The sequence below is a fragment of the Salvelinus sp. IW2-2015 genome, linkage group LG26 (genome assembly GCF_002910315.2).
Source record: "Salvelinus sp. IW2-2015 linkage group LG26, ASM291031v2, whole genome shotgun sequence".
Lineage (NCBI taxonomy): Eukaryota > Metazoa > Chordata > Actinopteri > Salmoniformes > Salmonidae > Salvelinus > Salvelinus sp. IW2-2015.
Genome location: NC_036866.1, coordinates 36,584,054 through 36,608,824, shown reverse-complemented (window position 1 = coordinate 36,608,824; position 24,771 = coordinate 36,584,054). Strand labels below are relative to the sequence as shown.

The window sequence follows — 24,771 nt, the reverse complement described above, 5'->3', positions numbered from 1 at the left end:
GTTTTCCAATGGCACGTTGTGTTAGCTAATCCAAGTTTATCATTTTTTTTTTAAACTAGAAACTTTGATTAGCTAACACAACGTGCCATTGGAACACAGGAGTGATGGTTGCTGATAATGGGCCTCTGTACGCCTATGTAGATATTACATAAATCAGCCGTTTCCAGCTACAATAGTCATTTACAACATTAACAATGTCTACACTGTATTTCTGATCAATTTGATGTTATTTTAATGAACCAAAAAATTGCTTTCCTTTTAAAAACAAGGATATTTCTAAGTGACCCCAAACTTTTGAACGGTAGTGTACATACTTAGTGCTTTTTAAAAATAGGTCAACAGAACAAAACACTATAGTTATCAATCCATCAAGGGAAATCCTTTTTGTAATGGCTTTTCTTCGAAAGAAATACACTTTTTGTCGTAATCGATCACCAGTATTATTCCCATTGACAGTATCATTAAATTCCTATCCAACACTTTTAGAACAGCTGTCCAGAATGGAAGACATATCTTTTAAGGTGCTACATTAGTGACAATGTGACAGCAACCCATCACACTCATCACCGGATTGAGAGTGCTCACTGCCACTCCAGCATTCAAGCCTAATTTATCTGCTATTAGCTAAAGCAATTAGCGAGAAGAAATGATCTTTTAGTCAGAGCGACCATTCTGTCTCACGAGAATAGACCATCTCGTATTGACACCATTGATTGAGCTGTGATGGTGTGACTGTGAAGAGGCCAGCGTTAGGTTACTCTGAAACTGCTGTGTGGGTCATGGTGCCGAAAATTAACTGAGCGGGCGACAGTAGAAAGTATATGTTACTGCTTTTATATTTTCTACCTGGCTTATATTGCATAGAAGGAATTCTCCTAACAAAAGACAACAAATATCTATTGTACTGTATTGTATTAATAATTGTTTAAGATGTGCTGTTGTGAATGGAACATCTTTCAAAGCATTTTTCTACTGGAATCTCTTTGCTGAGGTGAATGAGGAGCACGCACACACGCAAGTAAGCACGTAGTCACAAAAACTGTCGCGGTCTACTGACCTTCCTCGTCTGCGTGTGCTGCGGGACGCCTTGGTGGAGGAGACGGAGGTCCCCTTTGACTTAGGGGTGGGGACCTCACCGTTCTCCGATGCGGCTTCCTTGGCGCTGGGGTTGGGCAAGGGAGGGCCGGGAGCGCCAGCCTCCTGGATAACCATGATGTCATCCTTACTGTGCTGGCCCAGGTGCAGCTTGGCAAAGTCAAAGCCCTTCACACTGGGAGCCTGGAGCTGACAAGGAGGAGGATAGAGGACACAGAGAGGAGGAAGGGATGGAGGGATGGAGAGAGAAAGAGAGCGGAGGGAGAAAGAGAGATAAATAGAGGGCGGAGGGAGAGAGGAGGGGGATAAAAGAGAGGAGAGAGGAACAGGAGCAGGAGGATATATAACAACAGGGAAAATGGAGAGATTGAGAGTGGGGGTGAGAGGGAGAATAAAAACAATCACAGTCATCGATTTGCCAGCTGCTTTCAGAATCGAGGGAAGGTGTCATCAGACAGATATACAACCGCAGCGGGAGGGGGGGGACAGACAGACAGAAGTAGGCCAGGCAGGCTGCCTTTCCCCTCAGGAGAGAGAGAAGCGAGCGAGCGAAGCGACAGAGAGATGGAGGGGTAGTGAATTGTGAGGGACTGGGGCTGCCTGAGTGATGGGGAGAGCGCAGGGAGAGTCTGCCAGGCATGAATGAATTAAAAGCAGAGGGATAGTAAAGTGGGGTAAACACAGGACTGTCTGTCTGTCTGCTATCCTCAAGGGGGTTCGTGCACTGGAGTCTAAAGCCTCAGGGGCTGTCTCATAACACAGGAGTAGACAGAGAGACCTGAGCTGTGTCATGTTAGTGCAGTAAGTGGGTTTCTGGTGTTAAGAAATCAGTCACAGGGATTCCTTATTGAATGAAGAAGAGGAGACTGGTTGACACTGCCACCGTCCCACACTATAACCCTCGACAGCATACATTAAATCGACATATGGGAATTGATTCTTCTGGTGGATCACACCGCTTTCTCTAAAATGTACTGCTCTGATGGAGCGAAGCATGGATGGTTTCACGAGAGGCTTGCTCGATGGAGCTCAACATTTTTAAATGGCGTGTAAAATAACGGTACTTTTTGCGAATAAAGACACCATTCTAGCTAGCTGACCACCGATTTATATTGCAATTTTTGTAAGGTTTTGAGAGTTTTCAAAAAGGTTATATATATACACACACACACACACACACACACACACACACAGTTGAAGTCGGAAGTTTACATCATACCGCTCAGGAAGGAGGAAGCATTCTGTCTCCTAGAAATTAACGTACTTTGGTGCGAAAAGTGCAAATCAATCCCAGAACAACAGCAAAGGACATTGTGAAGATACTGGAGGAAACACGTACAAAAGTATCTATATCCACAGTCAAACTAGTCCTATATCAACATAACCTGAAAGGCCGCTCAGCAAGGAAGAAGCCACTGCTCCAAAACCTCCATAAAAAAGCCAGACTACGGTTTGCAACTGCACATGTGGACAAAGATTGTACTTTTTGGAGAAATGTCCTCTGGTCTGATGAAACAAAAATAGAACTGTTTAGCCATAATGTCCATCATTATGTTTGGAGGAAAAAGGGGGAGGCTTGCAAGCCGAAGAACGGCGGCAGGTAACCTAGTGGTTAGAGCATTTGACTAGTAACCAAAAGGTTGCAAGATTGAATCCCCGAGCTGACAAGGTAAAAATCTGTCGTTCTGCCCCTGAACAAGGCAGTTAACCCACTAGGCCGTCATTGAAAATAAGAACTTGTTGTTAACTGACTTGCCTAGTTAAATAAAGGTAAAATAAAAAATGTAAAAAGCCGAAGAACACCATCTCAACCGTGAAGCACAGGGGTGGCATGTTGTGGGGGTGCTTTGCTGCAGGAGGAACTGGTGCACTTCACAAAATAGATGGCATCATGAGGGAGGAAAATGATGTGGATATATTGAAGCAACATCTCAAGACATCAGTCAGTAAGTTAATGCTTGGTCGCAAATGGGTCTTCCAAATGGACAATGACCCCAAGCATAATTCCAAAGTTGTGGCAAAATGGCTTAAGGACAACAAAGTCAAGGTATTGGAGTGGTCATCACAGAGCCCTGACCTCAATCCTATAGAAATTTTGTGGGCAGAACTGAAAAAGTGTGTGCGAGCAAGGAGGCCTACAAACCTGACTCGGTTACACCAGCTCTGTCAGAGCTGGGCCAAAATTCACCCAACTTATTGTGGGAAGCTTGTGGAAGGCTACCTGAAAAGTTTGACCCAAGTTAAACAATTTAAAGGCAATAATACCAAATACTAATTGAGTGTATGTAAACTTCTGACCCACTGGGAATGTGATGAAAGAAATAAAAGCTGAAATAAATCCTTCTCTCTGCTATTATTCTGACATTTCACATTCTTAAAATAAAGTGGTGATCCTAACTGATCTAAAACAGGGAATTTTTAACTGGGATTAAATGTCCGGAATTGTGAAAAACTGAGTTTAAATGTATTTGGCTAAGGTGTATGTAAACTACCGAATTCAACTGCATATATATACATACACGTTTTATGGTACACGCTGCATATTGTAAAATTTGAATGTGCAACAGACCACACATAATTTAATATACAACTTTTTTACCTAAATGATTCATACTAATTTATATGTTAGTATTAAACTGTTATCTACTTTCTCAAAACATAAGATTCATCTGTAAAACAAATAATGAGACATTATTTGGTTACAACACTGAAGAAGATGTGGGTGAAGAAACATTTTTAAGAGTCTACAGGATGCACAATGAAAAGTTGACAGGCACGTTTTTTTTCTTCTGGAAGGTTAGCCAACTATCTAGTAAACACTTCAGATACGAGGTTGGCGTTTCTTTTTTGAACACAATTCAATGGATATATCTTGTAATAGAACAAAATAGTAAGGTGGCCAATAACTGGGGGCCGTATGCCAATAATACGCGCTGTATTTTTTTGCTAAACCTCTTGTCAAAAAGCTAATAGTATTAGTACTTCAACTGAAATGTCAAACATGCTAATTGCTAACTAGTTAGCGAACATTTTTGCGACACGAATCATCACAAAACATTGATGGCTTGATCAAAAGATAACCCTGCTACAGGTAATATATTTCTTAAACACTGTTGAATATGCATATAATACAGGGTGCTACGCTAAGCTTCTGTCTTTGAGAGGGAAAGCTCTCCAGTATGATAAACCGGGCATGCTAAGCAGTAAGCACCCATTGGTCTTACAGTCAGTCACCAACTGAATATCTAGGTAAAAACACCACCACCCCACACAGATCTAGACTATGCTACTGATTCTACCCACACACTATTCACTATGTCGGGAGAAAACAAAAGAGAGAAAGAAATATTGAAACCATGGCCTAGTCTAATGGGACCTACAGTACTTACTAAAGACTGATACTGTACATTATAGTATGGTATCCATCCAATATATGGCTTACTTGGATGAGACTTCAAAAACTACCATGATAAGCATCAAAAACATTGAAGCCAAGTATTCAAAAAAGACTTTGTTTTATTATAATACGTAAACATGAGTACTGGGCCAAACTAGCTACCATCTCTGTGTGTCTGACCAATCGCTCTCTAAGGCCTGGAAACAGGCCAACACGTCTAACAAGGAGAGGACTACTTTCTTAAAACAGTACATTGTACCTTCTGCTTTGCATTCTTCCCTTTCAACACTGTTTTCTCTTCCTCCTCCTCATCCTCCTCTTCCTCCTCATAGCTCTCACTTTTCTGCGTGGGCTTTGGTTTTGGCTTGGGAGGAGGAAGCTTTGGCCCCTGAGCAGATGGAGTGGATGGAGATCGATACATGTGATGAGTTGACAAGGTCTCTGGGTGTTCACTACCATGGGACTTCATTGCCCCTTTAGTACAGGGACAATATGCTACCATCCTCTGCTCACAACAACCAATGGATCCAAGTCCACTACACACTACACAACCCATTTTCTTCAGGGTCTTCTACAAACTACTTGCTTCTACTTTGTACCTTCCCCTTTTTCTCATCTTCATCCTCCTCCTCTTCTTTTTCCTCTTCCTCCTCTTCTTCTTCCTCCTCCTCTTCCTCCTCACTCTCGCTAATGGTTATTTGCCTCTTGATTGAAAGAGGAGACCTTGATTCCCTGAACGATGATTCCCTGAACGGTGATTCCCTTAACGGTGATTCCCTGAATGGTGATTGAGTCGACTGAACAGAAACAGGAAAGAGAAATAGAAGTGGAAAGAGGGGATGTGTTATGTGATGATGGATGATAGAAGTGTTGGGCAGAGGTAGGGAACGATAGATGTGTCTGATCATCAGTGTACGGCTGCCTAGCCCCACTCAAGCAGCCCTGGAGCCAAATGGCCCAGTTGGACAGAGAGGTTGGAGGAAGAGAAGGCAGACAGACTGATCTATCAGAGAGACAGGATGAACCCTAATAACTACACAGACAGACCAGACAGACAGATCCATCAGAGAGACAGGATAACCCCTAATAACTACACAGACAGACCAGACAGACTGATCCATCAGAGAGACAGGATAACCCCTAATAACTACACCGACAGCCAGAAGACTGATCGCATCAGAGAGACAGGATAACCCCTAATAACTACACAGACAGACCAGACAGACTGATCCATCAGAGAGACAGGATAACCCCTAATAACTACAGACAGACAGACCAGACAGACAGATCCATCAGAGAGACAGGATAACCCCTAATAACTACACAGACAGACCAGACAGACTGATAATAGCAGAGCCTAACAGTATACAAGAGACAGCCGCCTACATATCTCTGTGCGTGTGTGTGTGTGTGTGTGAGAATAGAGATTAGACAGCCCCCAGCAGCAGTAGGCAGAGCAGATCCTAACTGTCTGGATAGCAATGAGTGTGTATTATGCAGGGTGTCTGTGTGAGCGCGTGCATGCGTATATGTGAATTGTGAGCATGTGTGTGAGTGTGTTGCTGTCAGCCAGGGGGATCTTGCAGAGCTGTGTGGAGCTGCAGTACAGCGGGGGCAGCCATGGGCAAGAACACAGCCACTGTGCCTTACAGCAGTGAGAGCCAATTACTGTCGGGCTGCCTGCCACATAGGGAGCTTGTGATCCTCTCTAATGCAAGGGATGCTGCCACATAGGGAGCCTGTGATCCTTTCCATGAATACACTGGATCACTGGACAGCAGGGGAGATAGATAGGCTAAACTGTATGGGAATATAGAGTAGTAGTACTATCAGCTCAGGGGCAAAACTCCCACTTCAGTCACATTTTCACTTAGTCTCAAATTGACACCAAAAAAATTATACTTAAGTTGTAGGATTCGCCCCTGAGACCCAGCCTGAGACTACCACAACCACCCTATATGGCGAGAACTACAGCCCTCCAATCATAACAAGGAAGTAGTGTGTCATACAGACATGGAGAAACAGAAGTGGTTTAGAGGAGTGCACTGCCAGGGAGATATAGAGCTCTAGATATCGTGATGGTTTTTAGAGAGGCGATAACCGTATAACACAGTGGAGAGACAGAGGAGTCGACTGGCTGATAAAACATCTCTCTCCATGCCGTGTGTGAAGGTAGAGGAGGAAAAATATCTGTCAGTGTCAGAGATAACTAACAGTACAATGTACAATGCACAGAGGTGCTGCAGATGGACATATATACATATACAGTGAAAACATGTTCAGAACAGAAGAGACTGAAACAGTTACCCTACAACCCATAGCCTGTGTAGAGTAGGGCCATTTAAGACCGTGGCTATGGACAAAGAGACAGGCAACATAAACATGTAAGACCCAACACACCCAGACATGACAGCAGGTTAAAAGAGGTGAATAAACTCTAGGATCATGCTCCTTGGCACATCGTCCCTCCTCCTCCCCTCCTCCTCCTCCTCCCTCACCTTCAGTCTCTTTATTTCTATCAGGTTTTTGATCACCTTCTGTCTCTGCTGGACAGTGGTCACGGCGTCGGGCTGGAAGTCCAGCTTGTCGGTGCGACACAGCTTCCAGTACAGGATGGAGATGATGACGACGGCCACGCCTAGCGGCACCACCACGCCGACGATGATCCACACGCTGGTGTTCTCCGTGTCCGTGGGAGGGTAGCCCGCCACCTTCTCCACAGCTACAGGGCCATAGAGACATACTTAACACGTAACATGATATAGAACATTATAGAGTGTGTGTACATCATGTATGTGAAATTACATGCATGTGTCTGCCTGCCTGCCTGTGTGTGTGTGTGTGTGTGTGTGTGTGTGTGTGTGTGTGTGTGTGTGTGTGTATGTGTGTGTGTGTATATCCTCATCAGACATCCAGACTAGCACACCAAGTTAATTTCTAAACAGCTAGAGTAGATGCACTGCATGGTACACACTGTGTTCCACGCACAACATCTTTAGGCTGTCGGTTTTTCTGCTGGAACCAGGGGACTTCATTAGGCTTAATTAAGGCTTGTCGTACCCCTTGGGAGAACCCTCGCCTGCCGTAAGAGCAGTCTTACAGCAGGGACAGAAGTCCCCTGAGGTGCTCTGACCGTGTGTTAGGCTTTCATCCCGAACATGGGTATATAATGAGGTTGATAGGCATTTGACACAGTCTATAGGATAAAGTCATTAGTTGAAACACTGCTATAAATACACGTGAACATATACTAAGAAAGCAATTCATCAGTATTCTTTTTTAATCCTTTTTTATTGTGCAGATTCACTGTACTATGATCAGGAGCTCCAGACGCTTAATGAACACATTCTGTGCCAATGAATGCACTGATGCATGGATATGTGCATGGACAAAGATAGATAGATTAGATAGATAGGATAGATAAGATGGATAGATTAGATAGATATAATAGATTAGATAGATTAGATAGATAAAATAGATAAGATAAAATAGATTAGATAGATAAAATAGATAGATTATATAGATAGGATAGATAAAATAGATTAGATAGATGAAATAGATATATTAGATAGATAGGATATATAAAATAGTTTAGATAGATAAAATAGATAAGATATATAGATAGATTAGATAGATAAAATAGATAGATTAGATAGATAAAATAGATAAAATAGATAAAATAGATAGATTATATAGATAGGATAGATAAAATAGATTAGATAGATAAAATAGATATATTAGATAGATAGGATATATAAAATAGATTAGATAAAATAGATATATAGATAAGATAGATAGATAGATTAGATAGATAAGATCGATTAGATCGATAAAATAGATAGGAAAGATAGATAGGATAGATAAAATAGATAAGATAGATAGATAGATTAGATAGATAGATAAGATAAGATAAATAAGATAGATAGATTAGATAGATAGATAAAATAGATTAGATAGATAGATAAAATAGATTAGATAGATAGATTAGATAGATAGATAAAATAGATTATATAGATAGGATAGATGAGATAAAATAGATAGATAAGATGAATATGATAGATAGATTAGATAGATAGGATAGATGAGATAAAATAGATAGATAAGATGAATATGATAGATAGATTAGATAGATAGGATAGATGAGATAAAATAGATAGATTAGATAGATGAGATAGATAAAATAGATTAGATATATTAGATATATAAAATAGATATATTAGATAGATAGATTAGATAGGATATATCAAATAGATTAGATAGGTAAAATAGATAGATAAAATAGATTAGATATATTAGATTAGATATATTAGATATATTAGATTAGATATATTAGATTAGATATATTAGACAGATAGATTAGATATATTAGATTAGATATATTAGACAGATAGATTAGATATATTAGATTAGATATATTAGATTAGATATATTAGATAGATATATTCGATAGATTAGACAGATAGATTAGACAGATAGATTAGATAGATTAGATTAGATAGATCTTCTATAGTCAAGACCATAGGAGTTGGCAAGACAGCATAAAGCGATCTGGGACCAGGCTATGGCAGACTGGAACTCACGTGTAGCCAGGATGCCCTCCACTCTGTATCCCAGTATGATGGCTGCCCTCTGCACGTCAAGGCGGTTCAGCATGTTGGCTGTAGTGATTGCAGGCTGCCGCTCCCCGCTGGGACCCTCCACAAAGTACACCATCTCCAGGGGGTGTTCCGCTCCCACCAGCCTGGTCGTACTCACAATCTGAAGGGAGGAAGATGTGTGGTTTTTGAATGACTAACCCCATACATATAACATCTGTATGGTCCCTCAGTCAAGTATTGAATTTTAAAGACGGATTCAAATAACAAAGATCAGTGAGCTTTTCGAAAGCCTCATAAAAAAAGGGCAGTGATTGGTAGATGGGTTACAATAACAAATCAGACAATGAATAAATCTTTAAGCATGGTCAAGTTATTCATTATGCTGTGGATTATGTATTAAACCATCCAGAGACATCAACGATACAGTCATCCTTGAACTGAGCTGCAGGACAGGAATGAGACTGCTCAGGGATGTTACCATGAGGCCATCGGTGATTTTAAAACAGCTACAGAGTTCAATGGCTGATGGGAGAAAACTGGGGACGGATCAACAACAGTGTAGTGACTCCGCAATAATGAAAAGAAGAACACAAATACAGAATGAAAATAATCCACAACATGCATCTTGTATGCAACAAGGTACTAAAGTAATACTGCAATAAAAACACAGCAAAGGAATACACTTTTTTGCCTGAATGCAAAGCCTTGTGTTTGGCTGGCCTTTTTTTCAGAAGAATAATGTGCAAATATGGCACAATCCAGGAGTGCACAGCTCCTATAGACTTACCCAAGAAGACTCACAGCTGTAACCGATGTCAAATGTCTTTCTAAAATGTATTGACTCAGGGAGCTAAATACTTTTCCTAAACTACTATATTTACATTTTTCTTCCTCTTCGACATTATAGAGTATTTTTTGTAAATTGTCGACCAAAAAAGTACAATTAAATACATTTTAATCCCACTTAGTAACACAATAAATTGTAACGCTCTGCAGCGACAATGCCTGGTACTAGCTTCCAGTGGTTTAAATGTGAAATAGGTGGTTTCTATTCTGCCTCTACTTTTCTTTCCCCATTACCCAATAATAACATAGCAATACTCTGTAGAAGGGTGTTGGTGCATGTGGTTGCAAACAGAGTGGACTAGTACAGTGTTAGTCACATCAACTGGTAAAAGCGTCCTCCCTACTAATTCAGTCGATATTATTCCTTGTGGTGAGCTCTCTATGAATCGGAACAGTGAGACTCATTATCAAGGCCTTGTAGTCTTTTCTACCCAGAGCACCACTGCTTTACTAATCAAGCTCTGCCTTTTGTGGAGCTCCACAGCACCTGCTCTCCTCTCTCCTCTCTCTTAACAACATTCAGGGGACAGGATAGGCCAGAGTATCCATGGCAACTCCACCTACAGTATTCATCACAGCGCCAGCCACTCAAAGACCAACCACCAAGTCAAATTGTCTTTCTTTCAAGACCCGTTACTCGACTGCTGTGTGCACCAGTCGCTAATAGCAGATCAATTATTAATTATCTCTCTGCCTGGCAGCTGGAGTTATTATAAACCCAGGAGGTGTGTGTGTGTGTGTGTGTGTGTATGTGTTTTGGAAGGGGGTGGTTCAGGTGGGGCCACACACTGTTCATCATTCCACTCTAATAAACTTGGGGACTGGATGTGGATTAGAGGCTGGCTGAGGGAACACAGGTTGTTTTTCTGTGTCAGATCACACACGACCCAGACTTACTCTCTTCAGTAACACAGTACCTAGGGCAGCCTAGACTAGGGGCTATTACCACAGGGGGAAAGCTGTACTTGCTGTACTTAGAGCTATGGTAAAGCACAACACGAGAGAACTGTAATTTGATTCTCAAATGTAATGCATGGTGTGTGTGTGTGTGTGTGTGTGTGTGTGTGTGTGTGTGTATGGACACGTGTAGATGTGTGTATGTGTGTTTATGACTTATTCTGTATAAATGGCTCTGAGTAGCAGTACACTTTTAGAAAAAAAGGTGTTACCTAGAACCTAAAAGGGTTCTTCGGCTATCCCCATAGGAGAACCCTTTTGGGTTCCAGGTAGAACCCTTTTGGATTCCATGTAGAACCCTTTCCACAGGGGGTTCTAACTGGAACCAAAAACGGTTCTCCTATGGGGACAGCTGAAGAACCCTTTTTTCTAAGAGTGTAGTACACACTCAGTCACCCTTACCTCAGATAAACTGTACACACACATCTACCTGTGTATAGTGCAGGGGTATTCAAAACTTACCCTATGAGGTCCGGAGTACTACTGGTTATCTGTTCTACCTGATAATGAATTGCACTTACCTGGTGTCCCAGGTGTAAATCAGTCCCTGGTTAGAGAGAACATTGAAAAAAACAGTGGAACTGGCTTCAAGGTCCAAATTAGAATTTGATGGGTATAGTCGCTCCTATGCGGTTACCTGAACACTGTGGTTAGCCACGCTGGTGGCCCTCTTGGTGCGCCTGGCCGCCCCCAGCACTTCTCCTAGCAGCAGGGCCACACGACGTTCCATCTTGGCCTGGAAGATCCGCTCGTCCACCCCCTGATCCAGCACACCCAGCAACACTGGTCAAGGACAGGAAACAGAGAGTTATGATATCACTCACAGGACAGGAAATACAGAACCAACACATAGCCTATCACACAGCCAGAACATAGGCCCTGCATGTGTATATCTTTCAATCCATCCTCTTGCTGCAGTTGAGATTTAGATTGGATGGAATACTTAAAGGAGCGTTTCCCAAAGTCAGTCCTGGGGACCACAAGAGGTGCACGTTTTGGTTTTTGCCCTAGCACTACACAGCAGATTCAAATAATGAACAAATAATTCCAACAACCAAAACATGCACCCCTTGAGGTCCCCGGGACCGAGTTTGGGAAACGCTGACCTAATGTCAGAGGTGTTGGCAAAGGGGAAGCTTACCTGTTCTAACCCAAGACGAGCGAAGCAACTGGGTGGTGTTCAACTCCGGGTAGTGGAAAGCTATTGTGAAAGAACAGAGGGAAACCAGACAAGTACAGACAACCTGAAAATACTCTCTATTGAGGTTAAAATAGGTGTATAGAAGGTGAAGCAGATTGACTAATAGAATACATTTGATTAGAATACATTTATTTTCCCCCAAGTGAACTTCCCAGGAGTGGCGTTTGGCATAAAATCCCAATCCATTAGACTATGATAATAGACTCACGCTCGGCGATCTGCAGCACGGGGAAGCCCAGGTAGTAGCTGAATTCCACCATGTTGAGCAGCCTCAGGTGGTTGCTGACCTCTGACCCCTTCAGGTAGCCGATGGCCCCACGCACCGCAAAAGTCACATCCACCGGCTCCCTCTGCTGACTACTTGGCTGGTTCATGGTGATGTTCACAATCTAGGAAAATATGACATATCCACACGTCTTTGAGCTAGGGATGGATATCAAAAGTTCAGTAAATGGTAAAAAGAGACTCTGCACAACAAACCTTGTCACCAATAAACCATGTGAGCATACACTGCAGTGTGATGTTCGCAATTTGCCACACATAACCCACTGGGCAAAGATGTAAATTTAACATTGGTTTAAAGAGTTTTGAAACATTCTTTTGGACAAAAAACAGATGTTTTAGGCTTAGTTATAGTGAAACATGTCAATTCTGGTCTTCATTTTGATAGTTCGTTGCAAAAGTGATATATGTTGGTCTTTTAGTAATAAAGCGAGCTATTTTTGCCCCTAGCGGTTCAACTCTACCATTTCAATTGTGATGTAGAGGCACCTTGAGAAAGTGCATCATCTTAAGGGAGGGTACTTCTAAATGAGCTGGGAGGTACAGTACCACATCAAGGCTTACTATAAAAGCAGGTGACAGCGTGCCTTATTTGGCATTGGTCTTGGTAAGGGGAGAGTGACAATATATATTGCATGATGCTTCCTTGACTAGACTACTGACGTTACACAAAATGCAAGGTTTTTGCTTATGGTTTCAAACACATCTACAGTGCATTCGGAAAGTATTCAGACCCCTTGACTTTTCCCACATTTTGTTACATAACAGCCTTTTTTTATCTCATCAATCTACACACAATACCCCCACTGGCTTCCAGTTGAAGCTCGCATCCGCTACAAGACCATGGTGCTTGCCTACGGAGCTGTGAGGGGAACGGCACCTCCGTACCTTCAGGCTCTGATCAGGCCCTACACCCAAACAAGGGCACTGCGTTCATCCACCTCTGGCCTGCTCGCCTCCCTACCTCTGAGGAAGTACAGCTCCCGCTCAGCCCAGTCAAAACTGTTCGCTGCTCTGGCACCCCAATGGTGGAACAAACTCCCCCACGACGCCAGGTCAGTGGAATCAATCACCACCTTCCGGAGACACCTGAAACCCCACCTCTTTAAGGAATACCTAGGATAGGATAAAGTAATCCTTCTAACCCCCCCCCCCCTTAGAGTTAGATGCACTATTGTAAAGTGGTTGTTCCACTGGACATCATAAGGTGAATGCACCAACTTGTAAGTCGCTCTGGATAAGAGCGTCTGCTAAATGACTTAAATGTAATGTAAATGTAATAATGACAAAGCGAAAACAAGTTTTTCGAAATGTTTGCTAATTTATTAAAAATAAAAAACAGAAATACCTTATTGACATACAGTCAGGTTCATAAGTATTTGGACAGTGACACAATTTGCATAATTTTGTCTCTGTACTCCACAATGGATTTGAAAGGAATCAAGATGTGCTTTAAGTGCAGACTTTCATCTTTAATTTAAGGGTTTTGTCAAAATGATTGTATGAACCGTGTAGGAATTACAACCATTTTTATACATAGCCCCCCAATTTTAGGGGCTCAATAGTAATTGGACAAACTAATATAATCATAAATTAAAGGACCAAAAGTAATTGGACAATTGGCTGCACAGCTGTTCCATTGTCAGGTTTGTGTTATTCCCTCATTAGTTAATTTACAAGTAAGCAGATAAAAGGTCAAGAGTTGATTTCAAGTGTGACATTTGCATTTGGAATCTGTTGCTGTTAACCCTCAATATGAAGTCTGTCACTGCCAGTGAAGCAAGCCATCAATAGGCTGACAAATTAAAACAAACCCATCAGAGAGATAGCAAAAACATTAGGTGTTACCAAATCAACGATTTCATACATTCTTAAAAATAAAGAACGCACTGGTGAGCTTAGGAACACCAAACGGCCCAGAAGACCACAGAAAACAGTGGTGGATGGCAGAAGATTTATTTCCCTGATGAAGAAAACCCCTTCACAACAGTTGTCCAGATCAAGAACACCCTCCAGGAGGTAGGCGTATCTGTGTCAAAGTCAACAATCAAGAGAAGACTTCACCAGAGTAAATACTGTCGGTTTACCACAAGATGTAAACCATTGGTAAGCCTCAAAAACAGGAAGACCAGATTAGAGTTTGCCAAACAACATCTAAAAAAGCCTGTACAGTTCTGGAACAACATCCTATGGACAGATGAGACAAAGATCAACTTGTACCAGAATGATGTGAAGAGTATGGAGAAGAACTGATCCGAAGCATACCACCTCATCTGTGAAGCATGGTGGAGGTAGAGTTATGGCGTGGGCATGTATGGCTGCTAATGGAGCTGATTCCCTGGTATATATTGACGATGTGACTGCTGACAAAAGCAGCATGATGAATTTTGAAGTGTTTAGGGTTATATTATCTGCTAAAATTGAGCCAAATGCTTCAAAACTCATTGGACGGCGCTTCACAGTGCAGATGGACAATGAGCCGAAGCATACTGCGAAAGCAACCCAATACTTTTTTAAGGCAAAGAAGTGGAATGTTCTGCAATGGCCAAGTCAATCACCTGACCTGAATCCAATTGAGCATGCATTTCACTTGCTGAAGGCAAAACTGAAAGCAAAACGCCACAAGAACAAGTAGGAACTGAAGACAGCTGCAGTAAAGGCCTGGCATCTTTTACCAGATCTAATGTGTTATATTCTCCAACATTCATTTCACATTTCCACAAACTTCAAAGTGTTTCCATTCAAATGGCATCAATAATATGCATATCCTTGCTTCAGGTCCTGAGCTACAGGCAGTTATATTTGGGTATGTCATTTTAGGTGAAAATGTAAAAAAAATGGTCCGATCCTTAAGAGGTTTTAAAAAGGGGGGGGGGGGACCACATATAAAAAGTGCTGTAATTCCTACAGTTCACCGTTCACCCGATTTGGAAGTAAATACGCTCAAATTAAAGCTGAAAGTCTACACTTTATTGAATTAATTTAACTCCAATATGCTGTGGTGGACAGCTAAAATAAGAATAACTTGGTCAATGTCCAAATATTTATGGAACTGACAAAGTATTCAGAGCCTTTGCTATGAGACTGAAATTGGAGACTTGGAGTCAACCTGTGGTAAATTAAATTGATTGGACATGATTTGGAAAGGCACACACCTGTCTATATAAGGTCCCACAGTTGACAGTGCATGTCAGAGCAAAAACCAAGTCATGAGGTTGAAGGAATTGTCCGTAGAGCTCTGAGACAGGATTGTGTCGAAGCACAGATCTGGGGAAGGGTAGCAAAATATTTCTACAGCATTGAAGGTCCCCAAGAACACAGTGGCCTCCATCATTCTTAAATGGAACAAGTTTGGAACCACCAAGACCTGGCCGCCCGGCCAAACTGAGCAATCGGGGGAGAAGGACCTTGGTCAGGAAGGTGACCAAGAACCCGATGGTCACTCTGACAGAGCTCCAGAGTTCTTCTGTGGAGATGGGATAACCTTCCAGAAGGACAACCATCCTTGCAGCACTCCACCAATCAGGCCTTTATGGTAGACTGGTCTGACGGAAGCCACTCCTCAGTAAAAGGCACATGACAGCCCTCTTGGAGTTTGCCATAAGGCACCTAAAGGACTCTATATATGGGCAATTCCCCCCACCCACAACTTCTCACCTGAATGCATTTGAAGAGGTTGGGCAAAGGCTGAAATTGGGGTTGAGAGTTACCCTTTAACGTAATTTGAGTGAAATGACGTGGAAACAACGTCGATTCAACCAGTGTGAATATACAGAAGAAGAGCTTGGGTCAGACTGATCTCATTTCATTTGCAGAATTGAAATAGAAAGGGAATTGAAAATTAAATGACCAGGCATAATTAAAATGGTATTCTCCAGATTTCAATTTATTATCCAGTCTAATCCGTTAATTTACTGAGTATGAAACCTACAGTTGAAGTCGGAAGTTTACATACACTTAGGTTAGAGTCATTAAAACTCGTTTTTCAACCACTCCACAAATGTCTTGGAAACAAACTTTTCCAACAATTGTTTACAGACAGATTATTTCACTTATAATTCACTGTATCACAATTCCAGTAGGTCAGAAGTTTACATACACTAAGTTGACTGTGCCCTTTAAACAGCTTGGAAAATTCCCGAAAATTATGTCATGGCTTTAGAAGCTTCTGATAGGCTAATTGACATAATTTGAGTCAATTGGAGCTGTACCTATGGATGTATTTCAAGGCCTACCTTCAAACTCAGTCCCTCTTTGCTTGACATCATGGGAAAATCAAAGAAAACAGCCAAGACCTCAGAAAAAAAATTGTAGACCTCCACAAGTCTGTTCATCCTTGGAGCAATTTCCAAACGCCTAAAGTACCACGTTCATCTGTACAAACAATAGTACGCAAGTATAAACACATGGACCACGCAGCCGTCATACCGCTCAGGAAGAGACGCGTTCTGTCTCCTAGAGATGAACGTACTTTGGTGCGAAAAGTGCAAATCAATCCCAGAACAACAGCAAAGGACCTTGTGAAGATGCTGGAGGAAACAGGTACAAAAGTATCTATATCCACAGTAAAACAAATCCATATCGACATAACCTGAAAGGCTACTCAGCAAGGAAGAAAGCCACTGCTCCAAAACAGCATAAAAAAGCCAGACTACGGTTTGCAACTGCACATGGGGACAAAGATTGTACTTTTTGGAGAAATGTCCTCTGGTCTGATGAAACAAAAATAGAACTGTTTGGCCATAATGACCAATGATATGTTTGGAGGAAAAAAGGGGGACGCTTGCAAGCCGAAGAACACCATCCCAACCGTGAAACACGGGGTGGCAGCATCATGTTGTGGGGTGCTTTGCTGCAGGAGGACTGGTGCACTTCACAAAATAGATGGCATCATGAGGGGGGGGGGATTATGTGGATATATTGAAGCAACATCTCAAGACATCAGTCAGAAAGTTAAAGCTTGGTCACCAAATGGTCTTCCAAATGAACAATGACCACAAGCATACTTCCAAAGTTGTGGAAAATGGCTTAAGGACAACAAAGTCAATGTATTGGAGTAGCCATCACAAAGCCCTGACCTCAATCCTATAGAAAATGTGTGGCAGAACTGAAAAAGTGTGTGCAAGCAAGGAGCCTACAAACCTGACTCAGTTACACCAGCTCTGTCAGGAGGAATGGGACAAATTTCACCCAACTTATTGTGGGAAGCTTGTGGAAGGCTACCTGAAAAGTTTGACCCAAGTTAAGCAATTTAAAGGCATTGCTACCAAATACTAATCGAGTGTATGTAGACTTCTGACCCACTGATTCCCAGTGATGAAAGAAAAAAAAGCTGAAATAAATCATTCTCTCTACTATTATTCTGACATTTCACATTCTTAAAATAAAGTGGTGATCCTAACTGATCTAAGACATGGAATTTTTACTAGGATTAAATGACAGTAATTGTGAAAAACTGAGTTTAAATGTATTTGCTAAGGTGTATGTAAACTTCCGACTTCAACTGTATGTGTCTGAAAACTTTCCATACCCTTATGGTTTGCTACATTCAAGAACGGCAAACTCGAACAGCGAAATAAGCACTTTCTCAAGCATCTGAATACTTTAATAGTGGACAACCTTTATTGAATCAAACTTGATTCAATAAACCAAAGCTGGTCATTTTGGTCTTGAATGAGTGACCACTGATCTAAAGACTTGTGTGCTGGAGACTAAGACCAACACTTAGGTTGTATTATTGTAGCACACACAGTCACGCAACCATACATTTCAACCATTACTCCCTGTTGCTTCACAAGCTTTAACAATTGTAATATAAAAGTCAAGCAGCTCTTGCCTCTCTTTCTCTCTCCAATCCGAAGCAAACCCTGCAGCTGCAATCAGCGTACTTGTCACGCCCTGACCTTAGAGAGCCTTTTTTTATTCTCTATTTGGTTAGGTCAGGGTGTGACTTGGGTGGGCAAATCTATGTTTCTATTTCTTTGTTGACCTAGTATGGTTCCCAATCAGAGGCAGCTGTTTATCGTTGTCTCTGATTGGGTATCATACTTAGGCAGCCCTTTTTTCCACCTTAGGGTGTGGAATCTTGTTTTTGCATAGTTGCTGTCTAGCCCTGCAGAACTTTACGTTCGGTTTTGTATTTTGTTGTTTTGTCGGAGTTCAGTATTAAAAATCATGAACACTTTCCACGCTGCGCTTTGGTCTCATTCATCTAACGACGGACGTAACAGTACTGCTGGTGCAACAATCGTTAGAGGCAGTCCCAGTCTATGTTCGAAGTCAGCAAACAAGCACCGCCAATTAAGACTGCAGTCTAGGCCAGGGGTATTCAACTCTTACCCTACATGGTACAGAGCCTGCTGCTTTTCTGTTATACCTGATAATGAATTGCACCCAGGTCTAAATCAGTCCTTGATTAGAGGAGAAAATTAAAACAAGCAGTGGAACTGGCTTCAGGGTCCAGAGTTGAGTTTGAAGGGCCTAGGTACTGCATTTGCACACAGTAACCCAATTAGTTTCTAACTTTCTAATTTCTTGGCCTCAGCCAACTTGCTCTCTTGGAAAATCTGAGCTTTTCTCTCTTTTCCTTTCCACTTCCAGACTTATTCCAGCAGACGCTGCTCTTACCGAGCTCTAGCAGTAAGGGCATAGCTGAAGTACACGGCCAGTGGTCTTTAGAAATAACAAATGTGTGAGCTAAGGGTTCCTGACAGAAATGGGTTGCGATTAGGGGTGATTCCAGACAATCAGTGCCAAGGCGTTGGACTCTATGGTTGAAAACCTTGGAAGGAGTAAGTGACTGCTAATGATAACAGAGCATTAGAAGAAGCTCTACTCTGTTCTAGTTGACTGGGGTGCTACACTGTATTCAGTCAGTCTCCACTTACATCCACAGTGAAGTTTGTGGACTCCTGCAGGCGCCGGCGCACTTCGGCATACGCCATGGTCAGGCCTTTCTCAATGCGCTCGCTGAAGTTGCAGACGCGCACGTCAATGTGCCTGGGCACAAACTGCAGCACTGGATGGGAAACAGAAGAGAAGAGTTACGTCTACATTCAGACACACACTAACAACATAGTACATACTGGGAATGCACTATTCAAATCTCCATTTCAAAAGGAGCTTGTATAGTTCGATACCAAACAGTGCTCTTACCTGAGTGGACCTGGTACTGGTGGTCTGGTACCTTCCAGTAGTGTGAGATGGACAGGAAGCGTCGACTTGACTGGCGCAGGGCGTTGATGACTGATATGGCCGTGTACACCACAGGACCCGACACTGCCCGGAACACAAAGGCTGGAGGATTCTTAGCAACCTTTACCAAGACACAGAAGAAAAACACAATTATCATTTCTCTTCCTAGCAAGAGTTATTTTAATGTTTAGATGTATTCTTTCAATTCAACTCGGCCTTTCTTTTTGTCTTACTTTCAACTTCTACCATCCTCCAAGTGCAGCTGAATATCTCTTATTCAGTTCTGGCACCATGAACTATGAGGTAGTGTATGTGTATGCACACTACCTTCTCCTTTTGCGCTGTACAGCATTTAAACCGTTAAAAGGTAGAGACAGTGTCTTAAGGTCACTGCCTCTCTGCTGGGCCATGGAGTGTTGGGTGTGCAGTTAGCATTAGTGTGGTTTGTTTATCAAAGAGCCTGGAGATTAAGAGTCCACAGGAAGTGGGCTGTCCTTCCTGGTGCGTCCCATCCCTATACCCCCACACACATGACCTGGGCCATTACACAACGGCCTCATACCCACTGCTGCAGCTCCCTATCGCTTGATTAAACTCAGAGCATGTTGCAGCTGTTAGGCGGTTTCTTAGGGAGCCTGCACTTTCTAATGTAAAGCTAACAACAGTGCCAGCACTTTGAGGTTAGCCCTAGTTGTCATGTCAGACCGCGATTATGGGCTCATTTATATGCAGTGCCTTCGGAAAGAATTAAGACCCCTTGACTTTTCCCACATTTTGTTACATTACAGCCATATTCTAAAATTGATTGATTAAATAAAACTATTTCCTCAGCAAACTACACACAATACCTCATAACGACAAAGTGAAAACAGGTTTTTAAACATTTTTACAAATGTATTAAAAATAAAAACAGAAATACCTTATTTACATAAGTATTCAGACCGTTTGCTATGAGACTCAAAATTGAGCTCAGGTGACCTGTTTCCATTGAGCATCCTTGAGATGTTTCTACAACTTGAGGCCACCTGTGGTAAATTCAATTGATTGAACATGATTTGGAAAGGCACACACCTGTCTATATAAGGTCCCACAATTAACAGTGCTTGTCAGTGCAAAAACCAAGCCATGAGATTGAAGGAATTGTCCGTAGAGTTCCGAGACAGGATTGTGTCGAGGCACAGATCTGGGGAAGGGTACCAAAAAAATTCTGCAGCATTGAAAGTCCCTCAAAACACAGTGGCCTCCATCATTCTTAAATTAAATAAGTTTGGAACCACCGAGACTCTTCCTAGAGCTGGCCGCCCGGCCAAACTGAGCAATTGGGAGAGAAGGGCCTTGGTCAGGGAGGTGACCAAGAACCCGATGGTCACTGACAGAGCTCCAGAGTTCCTCAGTGGAGATGGGAGAACCTTCCAGAAGTACAACATCTCTGCAGCACTCCACCAATCAGGCTTTTATGGTAGAGTGGCCAGACGGAAGCCACTCCTCAGTAAAAGGCACATGACAGCCCGCTTGGAGTTTTCCAACAGGGACCTAAAGACTCTCAGACCATGAGAAACAGGATTCTCTGGTCTGATGAAACCAAGATTGAACTCTTTGGACTGATTGCCAAGCGGTGAAGCATGGTGGTGGCAGCATCATGCTGTGGCAAGGTTTTTCAGTGTCAGGGACTAGTCAGGATCGAGGAAAAGATGAACGGAGAAAAGTACAGAGAGAATTTTGACGAAAACATGCTCCAGGGCGCTCAGGACCTCAGACTGGGGCAAAGGGTCACCTTCCAACAGGACAACAACCCTAAGCACACAGCCAATACAAGGCAAGAGTGGCTTCGGGACAAGTCTCTGAATGTCCTTGAGTGGCCCAGACAGATCCCGAACTTGAACCCGATCGAACATCTCTGGAGAGACCTGAAAGAAGCTGTGCAGCAACACTCCCCATCCAACCTGACAGAGCTTGAGAGGATCTGCAGAGAAGAATGGGAGAAACTCCCCAAATACAGGTGTGCCAAGCTTGTAGCGTCATACCCAAGAAGACTCGAAGCTGTAATCGCAGCCAAAGGTGCTTCAACAAAGTACTGAGTAAAGGGTCTGAATACTTATGTAAATGTGATATTTCATTTTTTTTTTTTTTTGTAATACATTTGCAAAAATGTTAAATGTAACTTTTTGCTTTGTCATTATGGGGTATTGTGTGTAGATTGATGAGAAAAAAACTATTTAAATCAATTTTAGATTAAGGCTGTAACGTAACAAAATGTGGAAAAAGTCAAGGGGCCTGAATACTTCCCAGATGCACTGCATAACATAACTTAATCTATGTAAAGACTGAAGAAAAAGTCTGCTTTTTCAGTTCACTCTTATCTCTACCCATTTCATGAGGTATTGAAGTGAATAATAAACCCCAATAAAAAATGCCCCATGCTGCATAATAATGTACCTGCAGTTCAACTGACTTATTGAACTCAGTCTTCAGGACATCTCGGACTTGGGATTTGGCAAATCCAACAGTGGCCCCAGCCGGAAAACCTGCATAGGAAGATGGAAGCACACATAGGTAGTAAATCTCATTATCAGATCATTATCTCATCTCACATTATCTCATCTCTCATTGATAAATGCTGTTATAGATTCATTTAGTGGACAATATTATCAAAACATTACATCACGAACGATGACTTTCATACTAAAAGGGAAAGAATAAGACAGAGTTGTTGATTATATCTTAGTAACATTGATTAAGTTGACATTCCACATAATGTTGCTGCATTAAAACAGTATATTAATACGACAAAGAGGTAATACACCTTACCGACTTCAACAAAGTACACAGGCTTGGAGACGTTGCAGAGGTACTGGCGACCGATGGTTGTAGGCGGGCTCTTAGTAGTAGTTAGGAGGGTGGTGGTAGTGGTGGTGGCCAGAGGAGTGGTTGTAGAGGCCTCAGTGGTGATGCTGGTAGTAGTAGTGGTGGTGGTGGCAGGATCAGTTGTGGAGATGTCTACACCGCTAACTGTAGTCTGGCTGTCGTTGGTCACTGCTGTGACAGGACTATCAGTATCAACGCCTTGGTCAGCCATGACTGACACCGGGGGGATGGTGGTGGCATTGGTGGCTGGTTCTGTCGGGCCTGAGGTGACATTGGGGGGTAATTCTGTCTGGCCGGGAAATGGAGGGTAGGCGATAGAGGTGGTCACCACAGGAGTTACGAGAGAGGTGCTGAGGAGGGCCGTCTCTGTGGCGGAGGGAGAGACGTACCACAGGATGTCTGTCTCCGAGGCAGTAGCACTAGGCTGCACTGACACTAAGACAGAGCTGTTGTCCAGTCCGACACTGGAGGTGGCCACAGGGCTCGTCCATTCACCGGACACCTGACCAGTGACACCCCACAGGGAGGACGAGAGGTCCATGGAGGGAGTTGGCGCTACTGAAGCCTCCAGGAATGGCACTGTGACATTCAGCGGAGTCATCTCCGTAGTGTCCGCGGTGGTCGTATTCAGAGGCTCTGAGCTGGAGATATCAGCGGAGGACTCTTCGATCCAGGAAGTGTTGTCAGAAGGCTGGACCTCCACTCCATCCACTCCATAGAAGGCTGTGAGCATGTGGCTGAGGTCCACAGTGAAGGTGCTAGTGGCCACGATGTGAGTGGTGCTGATGGACATCAGGGAGAAATGCCTGGAGGTGGTGGTCACGTTAGTGCCCCTGTGTTCTTCTGAGTCTTCCTTGGTCAGCTGGATGGTGTAGTACTCCAGGCTGTTCATGTCTGGTAAGAGAAGGTCTGTTGGTTCAACCATAAAGGTATCTGCCCAGTCAACATCTGAACCGCCTGGTAAATCCCCTTGAGGTGTTAGTATTTGTGTTGAGGCTAGCGTGGGGTGACTGGGAGAGGGATGGATGGAGAGAGGAACGGACGTGGGGGCCACACTTCCAACGCTAGAGCTGTAAGCCGCTGTTGTGAGAATAGGTGAAGACGTCATGTGACGCATCGAGGAGAAGGACACGCCGACCCTGGAGGGGAAGGAGGTGTCGTAGCTTTCCGCGTTGGAGTCCTCCAGGTCGTACATGTCCGTGGGCAGGTTGGTGACCAGGGAGAAGTCGTCCCTTTCCAAGCCCATGTAGGACGCGGTCTCTGGGTAGTCTCCGGAGCCCCAATCCACCACCATGGTGTTGGTGGGGAAGAAGTCCTCAGGAGGGACCATGGTGGGCTCGGACGAGGAGGATGTGGTGTGAGGGTTCAGAAAAGGCACGTAGCTGGGAGCCAGCTGCATCTCAGGTGATGGTTTCGGGAGCATGTGGAAATCTTGAGCAGCATCGTCCTTCTGCATGAGCTCACTGCTGGGGCGAAGGTGATCCAGATAGATTAACCTACTTGAGGGATCAAGGGGCAGTTTGGGATCCAGCAAGAGATCGCCTAAACTCTGGGACATGCCTGGATTATGTTTAGACTCTGGCCTGGCTTGGTCTGACTGGGCTTCTACATCTACCAGATTGTCAACAGGCAGTCTAGGCTGGTCGAGGGGTCCAACAGGAAGTGATGTCATAAATGCAGGAGTTGTATGTTTTGATGCGTCTTGCTGGTTGCTGGGGGATAATAATGGAGGTTCATCTGGAGCTCTCTCATTAGAGTTTGGAACAATGAACTGTACCAATGTAGTCCAACTGGTGGCTGTAGAGAAGTTCAAGGGTGTTGTGGATTTGTTGGACTGTGGTCCGAGAGGTTTCTGAGGTGGTACTGTAACAAGGGTTGGAGAGAAAATTGCCATGGTTGAGTTAGGACCATAGAGCTTCAGCTCCCTTGAGAGTCTGGTAGGGCCTTTAGGTTGTTGCTGAAGGCCAACCACAGGCTCTGAGGAGCTTAAAGTGGGAGTGGAGAGAGGGTCTGGACCAATGGGGAGTGGATCTCTAGAAGTCAATGATTTGGAGTTTTGAGAAGCTGAAATACCCCATTGAGTAAGTGTTAGCGTAGATTCAGGTGGTAGGTGACCAGGTGAAGGGAGAGCTGTAGTTGTTGTGTCGTCTGGGTGCTCAAAGGCCTCAGTGTGTGAAACGAATAAGGCTGAGGGTGATTCAGTCCAGCTTGATGCTTCTTCCTGAAACTCATCCAACACGGTGGGATCCAACGAAGAACAGTCTACTGAAAAATAAACAACATCAAACATGAATATTGATAATGGCAAATTTTAGATCAGATAAGTTATCTGTAGA

At 43.1% G+C, this 24,771-nt stretch overlaps 1 protein-coding gene across 1 annotated transcript in view; it reads right to left on the bottom strand.

The window, feature by feature from the left end:
- The window catches only part of LOC111952219 (UPF0606 protein KIAA1549-like), a 93,281-nt gene that overhangs the window by 20,244 nt on the left and 48,266 nt on the right, over window positions 1–24,771 (bottom strand). Inside the window, 10 exon segments of the mRNA XM_070435254.1 lie at window positions 1,058–1,284; window positions 7,027–7,214; window positions 9,073–9,250; window positions 11,531–11,676; window positions 12,035–12,094; window positions 12,303–12,483; window positions 19,264–19,394; window positions 19,532–19,691; window positions 22,007–22,095; window positions 22,379–24,700. Of these exon segments, the coding sequence (XP_070291355.1) occupies window positions 1,058–1,284; window positions 7,027–7,214; window positions 9,073–9,250; window positions 11,531–11,676; window positions 12,035–12,094; window positions 12,303–12,483; window positions 19,264–19,394; window positions 19,532–19,691; window positions 22,007–22,095; window positions 22,379–24,700 (3,682 nt within the window).